Source organism: Carassius auratus, chromosome 44 (genome assembly GCF_003368295.1).
Source record: "Carassius auratus strain Wakin chromosome 44, ASM336829v1, whole genome shotgun sequence".
NCBI lineage: Eukaryota > Metazoa > Chordata > Actinopteri > Cypriniformes > Cyprinidae > Carassius > Carassius auratus.
This window is the reverse complement of record NC_039286.1, coordinates 3215846-3231034: the sequence shown is the minus strand read 5'-3', so window position 1 is coordinate 3231034 and position 15189 is coordinate 3215846. Positions and strand designations below refer to the sequence as shown.

The 15189-nt window shown below is 36.2% G+C and overlaps 1 protein-coding gene across 1 annotated transcript in view; it reads left to right on the top strand.

The window, feature by feature from the left end:
• The window catches only part of LOC113062143 (potassium channel subfamily K member 9-like), a 46192-nt gene extending 34673 nt beyond the window's left edge, over window positions 1–11519 (top strand). Inside the window, exon 2 of the mRNA XM_026231764.1 lies at window positions 9986–11519. Coding sequence (XP_026087549.1) covers window positions 9986–10911 — 926 coding nt within the window. The 3' untranslated portion in view covers window positions 10912–11519. The remainder of the gene's footprint in view (window positions 1–9985) is intronic.
• The last annotated feature ends 3670 nt before the right edge of the window (window positions 11520–15189 follow it).

Sequence of the window (15189 nt, the reverse complement as noted above, 5' to 3'; positions counted from 1 at the left end):
TTTTTTGCTATTTCTGGACCAAAATGTATTTTCGATGCTTCAAAAAATTCTAACTGACCCTCTGTTGTCACATGGACTACTTTGATGATGTTTTTCTTACCTTTCTGGACATGGACAGTATACCGTACACACAGCTTCAATGGAGGGACTGAGAGCTCTCGGACTAAATCTAAAATATCTTAAACTGTGTTCCAAAGATAAAAGGAGGTCTTGCATGTTTGGAACAGCATAAGGGTGAGTTATTAATGACATAATTTTCATTTTTGGGTGAACTAACCCTTTAAAGGGATGCCATTTCCACTTATTATAAACAACGTGTATTAAGCCTCTTTGGGCTTGTTATTTGGTTTTGGCTCATACAGTGGTCCAGTTTATGGAGTTAATAGAGTATGAAAACTGAGAGCGAGGGTTTAAACTTTTATTTTATAAATGTTTTACCTTATAAATCTGATAGATTGGTGTATTGTTCCCAGATGAACATTATAAGAGGCTCAGATTCATAGCATATGTATTAAGTTTGAGATGGTCCGCTCATGTAAATGATAACTGTTTGTGTGGAGCAGAATTTACTGTGAACGAAGCCACCCTGGGATGCTCGTAACCTACACGCATAGAAATAAAGCACATATTAAACCCACAGCACATATATTTATTTAATTGAATTCTTATTTAAGTGAATTCACAATAGCACTATACTTTATGATTTTTAAATTGTTTTAATATAGTATAATAATAACTACGCACATCCTCAGAAAATAATTTAACATGGATTCTTGTTCGTGAAATCCGACACTTCCAGTATTTTGATAAAAGCCAGTTAATCAACACAGGTAAAATGCAGTCAAGGATTGTTTTTATAGAGTACTCAAATTGAATCAAGGAATCGTATTATGGACTTATTTTTTATTTTTATTTTTTTTTATAGCTATATCTGGCAACACTGAGTGAAATCGTAGATGCTTCACTGTGATTTCTTGCACTGTGCATACAGAAGAGAGACAAAGCTCTCTGAAAAAGTCGCTCAGTTCTGTACACTCCTTTTTGGGAGTCAGTTAGGCTGTAGAAGGCGGTTGTCACTCCCATGAACTGTGTGTGAACAGAACAGGATTAAGAACTAAAAGATGACTAGACAACTAAATTGAGCTAAATCTCTTCTGAAACTCTTGAGGAAACATGCATGCAATAACTGTGATCTCAGGAGCAGTAGACTTCATTTGCTCTTCACCATCTCAATCGATTGAGCTATTGAAGAGATTTTCTTTGCTGTTTGTTCAGTATGACAACGTGAGATGGAGATTCAGTTTAATATGTTCTTGTCTTCGGGACAATCTGTGACTGACATTACCTTAATAAGCCCTGGAATAATCAATGATGCTGCTCGGATCTGATTGGTCAGCGTAACTCGTCGTCACAGCAACAGGACATGTTTTTCACTTATTGATCAAGATGAAGCCCATAGCAGGCACAGGAAAGGTTTCATATGTAAACAGTCGTAAAGAATATTTTAGATTCTTTACCCTCCCCCCACCCATTATTTTTGTATCAACCTTCCATTTTTGCACATTCACTCATGTGAAACTGTAAATAACAGTTGTTGTCGTTGAGTCAGTTGTTGTGGTTATTGTGACTATTATTGCGTGCAACTTTTGATAATATTTTTGACATTGTTTTCAGTAAAAGTTCAGAGACTTGGATTCAAGACTATTACATTTTTGATGATGGCAATAGCACTCATTAAAGTCTCACTAGTGTTATTTTAGTATTATTTATAGATTACTACACTATTTATTAATATTTTGAATGGGCCTGTATTTCCATATTTTAGTTCAAGCTTTATTGATTTTGTTATATGCTTTGTAATTTATACTGTTTAGATGAATTTTATTTCAGTCAGATTTTTAAATGAAGTTGACCTTTTTCATCTAATGTTTATATTTTATTTCAGCTTTATTTTAATTAATTTATTTAAATTTTTAATAGTTGTAGTTTTTGTTAAAAATGACAACACTGATGCCTGGATGGGAGACCTCCTGGGAAAACTAGGTTGCTGCTGGAAGAGGTTTTAGTGCTCACCCTGTGGTCTGAGTGGGTCTAAACGCCCCACTATACCGACAAAGAGCAGCGTCTTTTGGATGAGATGTTAAACAGAGGTCCTGACTCTCTGTCAGGCCCTCTCATACAGAAGTCTGTTAGCGAAGGGAACGTGTGATGGTCACTTCACGGAAGTGATTTCTGTTTGTGATCATGTGATCTTCTGTTCAGTCACACCCTTTAAAGAACACACTTCAAAGGCTCTGCCCTTCAAAGGGAGGATGGCATAGGGATGCTCAATTCGGTTCGGAATTTGCCCTATGTTGTTTCGGTGTCTTGTAGACTATAGTTACCATGGTGAATTTTTGTAAGAGCTCTCTATCATCTTTAACTCACACACACCTGTGACTGCAACCGGCCTGTTATCTGCTGAATGAATGGCTTTGTTGCTGCAGTGATGGAATAATGAGATTATTGTATCAGAATAAGCATGATGTCTTCTAGGCAGAGCTGACGAAAAACGATTATCGGCTTTGTCAAAATGATGCCTGCCTGGAATAAAAAAACAGAGGCTGTGACAAATCTATGCTTTCTAGTGAGTAATGAAACATACATGTTTATTGCAGAACCAAAATGACCTTACCAGAGATACCTCTTAAAATAAATACACATTGTTTGCTTTCCACCTAATATAGTTAGCTATAGTTTTTGATAGTAACTAGTATCGTTGTAAACTACATCATGGTTAGGCCTTAACTTCCCATCTTCACCACAACACGCAGTGTTAAATGATGATTGTTTAACCTGTGCATTTGCTCGGTCTGAATAACAGCAGTGACTCAGCTGTTGTTGTGATGTAATCGTGAATGTTATTGCATCAGTTAATCAAATCTGCCAATAATGACTCATTTAAAGTAATTACTGCACAGGTTCTTAAAGTGTCAAAGCTCAATATTAATTAGTACTTGCAGTGTGTAAAATAGAAGGATGGACGACCGAGACGAGGGTAATTTTTGTGCTCTGCACACATTGAAGGAGTGTTTAAAACTTAGAAACACCTAAAAACATGCAAAGCACATGCTGTGGTGTTAGTGGTCATGAATTTGTCCCTCACTAGTTTGGTAGTAAAATGCAAATGACTCCCGGCTGTTTTTAAAATGGTTTATTTTGAATCTGAATCATTTTCACAGTTTCCCATGCGTTCCTCCCATTAGCTCAGGCTGTGTAGCGAGAAAGACCACATGCACACGCATTATGACTAAGCTCATCAACAGCCAGGACAGGAACGAAAAACCAACCGTGTAAAAGATCAACCCACTGTCACAGAGAGCGATAAAAATGCTTTGAAATTCTCACGGTATCGAAGCTCTGCAAGGATCTGCATTGACAGTAAATAAACCACCTACATGCATCAGCTCTAATCTCCTCACATCCCACTCAAGAGTTCTTGCTAAAGCAAGCGTTCATCCTCGGAATGAGGAGGAGGAACGCCACCAAGGTGAATAGGGAATCACGCGAATTGAATACTATGTGTTTGTCATTTGCTGAATCAATATCACTGCATCCAGTTCAGTATCTCTACGCTGTAAACACAGAGTTTATGTACTGACATCAGGGCTTGCATAGACTTGAGTAAAATGACTTCTGACTTGGCAAATGGTCTGGTTCATGCTAGTCATTTAGAAGAGTGTTCAACATGCTAGCAGGTCAGCGTTTATCTTATGCAAAGGTCTCCCAGTAATGCAGTTTCAGTCATCTTTGCTGTTTTTGGCTACATTGACAGTGAGCAAGTGGGAGGAGAGAGTGTCCGCAATGCTTAGATGATGCAGGTGAGTCACGAAAGCTTGCATATCTACATTGCCAGCTTGTGTTGTCATGAACAGTGATCTCGAACTCTCTTACAGTTTACACTACCAGTCAAAAATGTTTTTGAAATTAGTCTCTTACACATTTACACAGGCTATATTTATCACTGATAATAACAAGAAAGGTTTTTGAGCAGCAAGTCAGCATATAAGAATGATTTGTAAAGGATCATGTGACACTTACCTGGAGTAATGATGCTGAAAATTCAGCTTTGCATCACAGGAAGAAATACAATTTTACAACATATTCAAATAGAAAACTGCTATTTAAAATTGTAATAATATTTCTGTTTTTACTGTATTTTTTTATGGTACAGTGTATGTTTGTGTGGAGCATGATTTGAGCACCATTTGATAGGCCTGTCACAATAACAAACTTTTGTTGTGAGATATATTGCCCCAGAAATTAATGTGATTAACAATGTTATTGTCGTTTTAAGACCATTTTATGCCTCTGAATATATAATCATAAATAATACAACAGCATAATAATGCAAGAACTTTCAAATGTCAACAAACTTTTAATTCTTAAGAATATTAAGATCATGGAACTTAAGTGAAAAATTAGATACCTTAAAAAACTTTAATATTAAATAAATATTTTCTAACAAAAATTTCAAAGTAACAATGAAAAAAAAAATACTGTAAGCTATGTGGAAACCTTTTTTTTTTGGTAGTGAAGCTTCCATATACACACAAATACAACTTTTAATATTGTATATGTAATATAGAATATATATTATATTAATAAAACATTCATGTAAGAATTTTATAGTGTGTGCATGTGTATGTTTTTGGGTCCAGTATGATTTTTTTTTTTTTGATTTTGAAAAAGTCTCTTATGGTCACTAAGGCTGCATTTATTTGATCAAAAATACAGTAAAACAGTAATATAATGAAATATTAAAATTTACATGGCTCGAAATCGCGACCATTTAAGTTGCATATGCTCCCTAAATTTAATGTGCGCAACCTCAAAATATATTTGGGAGCATTTGTGCAAGTACAAATAATTGTTAAGGTGCGACGTGTTTTAATTTCTTTATAAAACATTTACTAATTACTGCACAGTATGTGCCGTTCTATCACATTATCAATTAAACTTCATCTTTAATTTTTACATTTAAAGCAGATTTTAGGCTGGTTAATATTAGCCATCAATCACTCCCTTTCCTGGCGCACCATTGTCACATGACAGGGAACTAACTAGCACCGAAAATGTAAAGAGATAAAGATAGAAGATGAAAAGAACACTGTTACACAGGGCTGAACATAAACACTTGAGTTTTTATATTTATAACATGTGATACATTAACGTAACATTACATGACCAAAAGTGCAGTTTTCCCGAATATCCTGAATAAAACCATCAGGATTTAAAATGTGACACTGATTTCATACAATAGTTCAATAAACTGTAAAAAATACTTAAAATTAAATCACATTTTAAACGTAATATTTTGTGTGTGTGTGTGTGTGTGTGTTTTCAACAGCAAAAATTGTTCCAAACTTAAATCACAGCAGAACTATGGCATATTTCACGAGAACACAGACCCTGCCAAAATGGAACACTTCATGTGCACTTGCGGTCTTATGGACTTACTATGGCCACCGCGTGCAGGCGTCCATTAAGTCCACGAGAACGTAGGGTGCCATTGTGCCACTTTAGTGTTCAGAAGGGTGCTCGCAAGCCTCCCCTTTGTGCCCTCAGTGTGTACCTCTGACGAGCCCTTAGCAGACTTCTACCCAACATTGAAAGTGGCATTACGTCAAAAAAGTGCAGACTCAGAGGAAGACTGTGAGGGTTTAGGGTGCCATTTGGGACAGGGCCACAGTCATGTATTCATTACTTAATGATTATGTGTTTTGAACAAATCAGTTGAGTCATAGACTCAATAACCCATTCATTTACAAGCTGCCTCTTTCTTAAATGAATCCGTCTGAACGAATCATTTGAATTAATGACTCAGTGACTCACTCATTAAGATGGTCAGACGATCACTTGCTGTTGGTTTAGTTTCCTGTTTAAAAATATCATTAAAAATGTAATCATTTCCATTCATTATAATATATATATATATATATATATATATATATATATATATATATATATATATATATATATATATATATATATATATATATATATATATATAGACACACACACACACACACACACAATTTTAAGAATTTAAAATGAAAGACGAAGCACACATTTAAAAAGATTAGTGGAAAAAAAATTCCAAAAAAATTAAAAAAAAAAAAAAAAAAAAAAATACAAATAAAAAATGCCCTGGGGTAAATATAACAAATATGCAGACTTAAATGTCAAAACTGATAGAACAGTGATGAGAATATTGGTTCAGAATTAATTACATTTACAACACAAAAATCCTATGTTTTCTGGGTAAGAGACTTTTTATTTGGAAAAGTGGATGACAAGGTTTGATGTCGAGCCCTGTATGTGTGTGTGTTGTGTATACACTTTTTAGTTGTGGTGCTCCTACATTTTTGCTGGTGATCCTAGTCCTTTGGAGTTGGGAGTGCTACTAAGTAAAAGCCCTGAATTTAGACTTTTTTTATTTTAATATATTTTTTCTTTAAATAGTGAATAGAAAGTTTAATAAAAGAGCATTTGAAATAGAAATCATTTGTAACATTGTCTTTACTGTCAATATAACTATACTGCCTTTATCAAATTAATGCATCCTTGCTATACGTATTAACTTATTAAATATTAGCCTAATATATAAATCTTATATAGTGAGAAAATATAAGGTTTTTCTCTAGGTAGCTCTTCTCCATAAAGCAAAGGCCTGAGCTTTTCAAAAGTGTGCTGTTAAAAATACAGAGTTATTGAATTATAGACAGCTCCATTATGTTTCATCTTTAATGTGCAACTGTATTGAATCTATTTTTGTCTTAAGATATAATTCATTTATGCTGCAAATTCTAAAATTCTATTTTATCTGCACTTGCACTTCGACCTTTCATCCTATTGACCCAAGTAATATTCTTCTTCAGTATTCCAGCACAGCAGAGAGCTATAACATGAAATTTACACTCCCATATTTCCAATGCATGTCCATGTGTGTGCACATGAGGTCAAAACATCAACTCCGACACAGTAAGTACCCAATGAAAAAGAAAAGAAACTCTCCCTGGTGCCGCTTGCAAATCAAAATGATCAGGCTCGACTTCTATAAATAGAATCCACAGCCGCGCACACTCGAGTGGGCAGGTGGCCTTCAGGGGAAATGGGAGATCAATCCTTACAAGTCCAAAAGATCTGTAAAAGCCAGTTAAGTTCGCACAAGTGCTCGGCAGGAGTTGAGCCATGTGGCCGTGCTGTATTGAGGTAATGAATGCATGTGTTTGTGGGTGTCGAGCACTGAGGCGTGGGCCGTCCAGTGGGCGGTCAGAAGGTTTTCAAGAGGCTAGATGTCAATGGGATGCATTCTCATTAAAACTGCTATTATTTCTGTAGAGATAGAATTAATTATCTTTTTTTATATATAAGGATAGTTACATTTAAATGTATTTTCCATAGTTTGATCTAACAGTGTGATTGCAATTCCAGAAGTTCTGAAGTTGAGTATTGAGTACTGTATAAAGCATTATACAAATAAAGGTGACTTGACTTGACTTGAGTAAATTATCTTTTAGACACAATATTTACTGTGGTATTGACTGAATTGGTTTAGTGAATGATTCATTGATTGATCGAAGAAGTGGTACTTACCTTGGTTTTAATGTCACAGTTTTGTGCGGTTTTAAGTACATTATGGGGGAAAAATGTAAATTGCTTATTTTTTTTCTTTTTTATTTAACAGGTGTTTAATGGACAAATTGTGACTCTATCTTTAAATAAATTCAATACAGCCTTTATTTCCATTGAAATTTCCTTAAGGATAAAAAAATCTACCTCAGTTAATAGAGAGCCCTATTACTTGCACATAATATTAAAGGCTACAATTAATAACAGAGCCCATACAATTTAATTAAATTGCTATTTATTGTAATATATAATAATCAATACTCATGGCCGGGGGGAAAAGTAATTGCACAGAAGGCAGTTTTTACATTAATGTCTAAATTACTTTTCTATTCCAATTCTTTCTTAAAATATATGTATTTACACATTTATTTAACATACAATGAATAATTAAAACACCACTTAGAGGTTAAGTAAAATATAATGAATATAAGCTAAAACAGTGCATATATTTGGTTAAATGCTATTCTAGAGTTCATTCTCTAGGGAACTAACGAGCTGTGGACACTGAATGACTTGGCTGAGGTAAATGTGACATTACGTGATTTTGTTAATGTCACGTGACTTTGTTAACAAGCTGTCCTTTCTCAGTTAAATCATTGATTGACCGATTACATGACACATGAAATGTTTGTTTAGTTCATGCTATAACTAGAAGTACTGTGTTTACTCTCGTTCCAGTTGAACTGAGACACATATACAGCGATCTGTTATGTTAAAACAGCATTGGTCTTTGGATTTCTTGGTAAAATGAAGTTTTATTCAAGCATCAACTTTAACTTCAAAGGCATAAACTAAAAGATCAATAAAATATTGTTATATAAGAATCAATATTGCTGCACTTGTATATAGTATGTGTGTGTGTATACATTTTTACAAGTGCCTTAAACTTTGCACAGTACTGTAGCTTTGCAGGTTTCTTAAGCTTTTTGGAGACATTGCCACAATTCAGGATTTCGTCTGTCTCTGTTTGTTCTGTTTCTTCATGTTATTCCAGACATACTGGATGATGGTGAGATCAGATCTCTGTGGAGCACTGGCTGCTGTCAGACTCCTTTTGCAAACAACAATCTCACTGGATTATAACTTTTAACGTCAAAAATAATTTCCTACTGACACACTACAGCAAAACTTAGAAGTAATCTTGAATCTACTGTATCTACTGTATCTACTATAATTAACTTGTTTTTATTTGTGTTGCTTTCAGCTACATTTGATTGTCCATTAATGAAAAATGATCTGCTAACTGCTGAAACTAACCAGCCAAACAATGAGCACCTGCTATAAACAGCAAGAGATTCAAGCTGCTCCAATTTTTTATTTTTTTGTCAGTCAAACATTTTTCTTTGACATTGTTCAGGATTGTTGACTTATCTATGGTGGGTGTTTTTTTTTTTTTTTTTATTAAAGGGCCAGTGTGAAGTCTAGTGTAAGTTAGCAAAACATCTGAGATTGCTTACTGCTACTTAAAGCAAGCCTGTTAAAAACTGTTTAAACCACTTTGTGTTGAGCTACTTCCACACAAACACATACACTAGTGTAGCTAATGCTAAATGATACGTTCTTAGTGCTAATGAATACTTGCCTTGGCATAGTGAAGTGGGATTTAATACATTTTTACTATAGTCTTTTCACTTATTTTCTTGCTCATCAGCAAAGATTGTATTAGAAAGGCTCACTGGCTTCGATGTGAGTCAGCAAATTTAGGCTTTTTTACTTCCAGATAAAGTCTAATTATGCTAAAAGCTTTACTGGCTCTACCAGCCTTTCTTCTTCTTTTATTTTCTAAACATGTAACACCTACTTTCCTGTCTCGCCCCCTAAGAAGTGGGCCAAGGGGGCAAGAGAGGAAACCTGACACTAATTAGACACCCACTCCAATCTCTGAGCACAGAATAAGATCAAAGAGGCACCTGGTTTGTGTGTCCTATAGTGAGTGTTTTGGCTAAGATGGTGCGTGACTCAGCTCATATTTCGAAGCCAAAATTTGGTGAACTTTAACTTTTTGGAAATGGCTTCTGGCTTCTTAAAATTTGGTGAAGATGAAAGAAGTTATAGAAATTTGCTGGTCACCAGAGTACAATTAGATTAAAGGGTGTGAGCACACCATGTTTCTAATTTCTGCTTGCCTATATGGGATGTGTTTTTGATCAAAAAAAGATTTTATATTTATTATAAATTTTTCTTCCCTGGAAAACGGGCCAATTAAAAACCCATGTGTTGTTTTAACACCTGCAACATTTTCAACCAGCAGCACACTCAGTTTTGTTGTTTGTTGTCCTCTTTCATCTGATTTCGCCTCTTTGGTCCTCAGGTTATGGTCATGCGGCTCCAGGTACAGATGCTGGAAAGGCGTTCTGCATGTTTTACGCAGTGCTTGGGATCCCTCTGACACTGGTGATGTTCCAAAGCCTTGGAGAGAGAATGAACACCTTCGTCAAATACATGCTAAAGCGCATCAAAAAGTGCTGTGGGATGCGCATCACAGAAGTCTCAATGGAGAACATGGTCACCGTGGGCTTCTTTTCCTGCATGGGAACGCTCTGCATCGGCGCGGCAGCTTTCTCCCATTACGAGGACTGGAGTTTCTTTCAGTCCTATTACTATTGTTTCATAACGCTCACCACCATCGGGTTCGGGGACTTTGTGGCCCTGCAGAAGAACAAAGCTTTGCAGAGAAAGCCACTTTATGTGGCGTTCAGCTTCATGTACATCCTAGTTGGCCTGACGGTCATCGGGGCCTTTCTAAACCTGGTGGTCCTTCGTTTCCTGACCATGAACAGCGAGGACGAGCGGCGGGATGCCGAGGAGAGAGCTTCCCTGGTGGGTAACCGCAGTAGCATGATCATCCACATCCAGGAGGACACGCTCCAGAGGAGTCGAAGGAGACGAGAACAGCAGCAGCAGCGCTACAGATCCGAGGTCAATGATCTCCAGTCCATTTGCTCCTGCATGCACTACCATTCGCACGAGTTTGGGAGCTCAGTTGGCCTCGGGTTGGGAATGGGAGGAGGAGGATGCAGCGGCGGTGGCGCATTTCAGCACCAGAACTCGTTCGGCTCACAGTTGAGCCCCCATCAGTACCATCACTACCACTCAACAGTATCCTACCGCATAGAGGAGATCTCGCCGAGCACCCTGAAAAACAGCTTCCTTCCCTCCCCCATAAGCTCTGTCTCACCCGGGCTTCACAGCTTCACGGAAAACCTCCGGCTGATGAGAAGACGCAAGTCCATCTGAGGACCAACGGCAAATGCTCTACACACATATCCAATGCTGCTGCTCTACCAAACCTCATTCTGGCACTTTTTTCGTCATTTTCAGGCTCTTGCAAGATGACGTCAGACCAGCAGGACATTTTATCGCTCGGTGGATATATTGGAACTTTGTTAAAAAGCATGAAGCATGGATGTCTATTTTTGCAGAAAACATCGCCTGGGCCTTCTTCGCCCTTTTGAGCAGCACCTCAGTGGATTTGGATATAATAATACTACCCTGATATCTTATCAGATGATGCACACTTGTGTTTTGAATTATACAGAGGGAGATATATATATATATATATATATATATACATATACATATAATTTTTTAAGGGACTTGTGAAAATGTGCATTTTATCAAATGGTGAGCAACCTCTGGTTCTTTCTTGAGATTCAAGTGCCACAACACCGAAGGAGAAATAACGATAAAACTGATTTGAAAAGGACTACACAGTATCAGGTATTGTTTTCTATAAGCAATTCTATTTAAGAAAAATAAGACATTGATTCACATCATGCCAAAATATTGTTGCCAACCATAGCATGTGCACTAGTTGTCGTTTGATGTACGTCATTGTTTCTGTTAAACCTTTTTATTTTCCGTTTCTGTTCGTTTAATTTTGATTCTAAGGTTTTCTGTAAATTAAACATGTATGTAGACTTTCCAAGTGCGTTATATTTAGAGGTGACAGATGAGAGACAGCATAAGTCGATTGTGAGAGGAGAATAATTGCATGTGGTTTGTTCAAACTGGTATGTGTATGCTGTCACGAAGCAAAGCGATAGCACTGGATCCAATATTTAAAGCAAATAATCCTTTAAAAAGTATTTTTTGAAATGAAAGTCGAACTAAACAGCCACTAAAACAGGGCCTCACAAATGGGAACGTAGCGACATTGAAGATGATTGTTATTCATCGTTATTTATATAAACAGCACGACTATTATTCCATTGTGAACAATCAATGTATAATGTATGCTAACCCTAGCAATGATTGCTTTTCTCTCGGCCATAACCATGGCATTTATTTGAATGAGACTTATTTAAATGCATCAATAAAGACAGTTATTTATGTATTTCACACTTTTATGATGTCTTCAGAGGATGCCCTGCAAATGAGATGGTACCTCATAGGCCTAAATATTGCTCTGATGTTGATGGAAAAGCATAGTTGCTCCTCTTTTAGGAGCGGTTTGGATGTAATCAACAGTTCCTTTTCTCTGCTTGTGGTAGAGAGTGTTTTTGTCCACTAACCAAATTGCATTTCTGATATAACAGCAACCATGTCACTTTTTGGTTTTAAACTGAACTTGTTTTTGTTTTTTTACTATTTTACTATGTCTTACTGTATCCTGGATATAATATCGGAGTATCTGTGTTACAGTTAGGATCATCCAATAAACCAGAGTTGGAGTCAAGACCTGACCCACTACAAGACCCAGACCAAGACTTGACACATTAAGGCCCAAATCCAGACCATTATGTGCAAGTATGAGAGAAGATGCTGAATTAATTGCAGCATTCACATTGTACAGTGGTACAGTGGCTAAACAGCCGTTCAAAGCCATAGGCATTTTGCAAATTTTCTGTAATCATGAAGACACCATGTTGATCATCTTTAGTTATCATCTTTAGTTCATAAGTGGACCCTTTTCTTCACCCTAAACCAATATTAAATCTGGAACTAGATGGAGCAATGTGGTCTTGATAGGTCTTCAAAACTTCAACTCTGACACTAACTAACCAATGAAATGACATTGCAAATAATGGCTTAGGGATTTTTTTTTATGGATGTAGAAGGCTGCATTAATTTTCACTTTTTGGTTTTCCTTGATAAGATTAGATGTCCATTTCATTTCGCCAGTTTTAATTGAGAGTAGGTCTGTAATTTTACCTCTGTGGCAAAATAAATCAGAAGCAGTTAGGGTGGTGAAGTTTTCATCTAAAATTCAAGATTCTTAGGCAGATGACCAATTATAAATTAGATCAAATGTGACACAGATAGCATGATTCAGGTTTGGACTGGACTCTTGCCGATGTTTTCTTGAAAAATAAATCTCAAGTAATTGTCTTGATGTGGATCACTGAGGTATGCAAAGCCCAAAGTGCCAGCTAAAGTAATTTGGTTTCAGACAAGACTAATTAATGAGAGAAATTCCTGAGGGTCTCCAGTGCTACCGTGCACTCTTTTAACCAATTCCCGAGGCTGCCAGCGGGAAGCGGTTCCAGGCTCAAACAGCTCACCCGTCTAATACCAATCAAATTGACGTCTGACATTCTGGATTTCACAACATATGTTGCAGCACTCATGTAAATGTATGTAAATCGCTACCATTTTATAATATTGTACAGTGCATATATTGTAAGTAGTTATATCCTTGACAAATTACAACGACATATTTTAAACTTAGATGCATTCCCATTTTTACAGCATTCAGCATACTGTATGTGCCTTAAAGGGGTATCTTTCAAATGTGGAGTTTGTATTTCATTAAGGCACATACTCCAATTCATATTCAGATATAGAAGCAAACAAATTAAAATAGTTTTCAAAGCAAAAGCTCCCCATGAATTCACATGGACAACATCACGTCAAATAAAACCAAAGCAACTAATACTCACGAATGCCGCTGCCACCCAAACAATGCACAAACATATATTTTAGTGTAAACACTGTCTGAAATGTGTCCACTGTTTCACTAACACAACAAAAAAGCTTTATTTTCCACTTTTTATTGGTTGTCACTTTAACCTATGTACGTACATGATGGCTCCTGGGGTAATAGCATGTATTTTACATCAATAAATTGTACTTGCATTCTATATGTAATAACCTGGTAAGAAATACACAGACAGATGAGCTTGTATGTATGGACTAGAAGAAATGTAATAACTTTATGATTGGCAATAGATCCACTGTTGTGGAGGGGCATTGACAAATCAGGTGTATCAAAATACATTACCTAATTTATAAGATGAGATAAATATACAAATTCCATTTAATCATAATATTAATTATTAAATAGCAAATTGTTATTGATATTATAGGGTGACAGGAGTTAAAGGGATAGTTGACACTAAAATGAAAAAATTAGTTTTGATTATCAGAGTTTGTTTCATCATAGATTTGGAGAAATGTAGCGTTACATCACTGGCTCAGCAATGGATCCTCAGCAGTGAATGGGTGCCGTCAGAATGAGAGTCCAAACAGCTGATAAAAACATCACAATAATCCACAAGTTATCCACACCACTCCAGTCCATCAGTTAACATCTTGTGAAGTGAAAAGCTGCATGTAAGAAACAAATCCAACATGTTTAAACTTTCAACCATCACTTCTGGCCAAAACAGAGGTCCATAATCCATAATAACGCTTCCTTCAGTGAAAAAGTCCATCTCCTGTTGTTCTCTCACATCAAAATCCACCGACATATTTGTTTAGAACTGTTTTGGACCGTTTTCTCCCATAAACGTTGCTTGATTTGTGCATATTTCTCTCCTGTTTCTACTTTTTCCCTGCAGGAAGCAATAATAAGAACAGAGAACTTGTGTTTTAGCTGGAAGCTACGCTGGTTTGCAATTAAACATGTCTTAATGAATTTATTACAAACATGCAGCTTTTCACTTCACATGACGTAAATTGATGGACTGGACTCTGGAGTGAATTACTTGTAGATAATTGTGATGTTTTCATCTGCTTTATCAGCTTCTCATTCTGACGGCACCCATTCACTGCAGAGGATCCATTGGTGAGCAAGTGATGTAATGCTAAATTTCTCCAAATGTGTTCTGAATAAACTCATCCATTTATTGATTTTCAGCAAATGCTCGCTATTGGGTGAATTATTCCTTTAATATGATGATATATATATATATAGTTACTTGATACATTCACAGTGTTACAGCTAGCCTCAGTCTCCCCTACATACTGTATAATTGAATTATCTATTGGAAATTTGCATTTGTATCATCTATCAGCAGAAAAACAATTGTTTTGACCAGCACTTTTTCATTTGTTTACTCTCAGCTACTATATTTTTGTCTTAATGCTACAGGAATATTGCACTATTAATTCTGTCTGTCCACCCACAGCAGTGTGATTCATGCTGCTGTATAACTCTGATTATTCACAATCATCACCACATGTTGCTTTGTATTTATTTCTACAATAAACTCTTTCTGCAATAGAATGCATTATCAACTGCATCAAATAATCTGTGTGACCCTGTCCGACTAAAGAAGGGGATCTGTCATG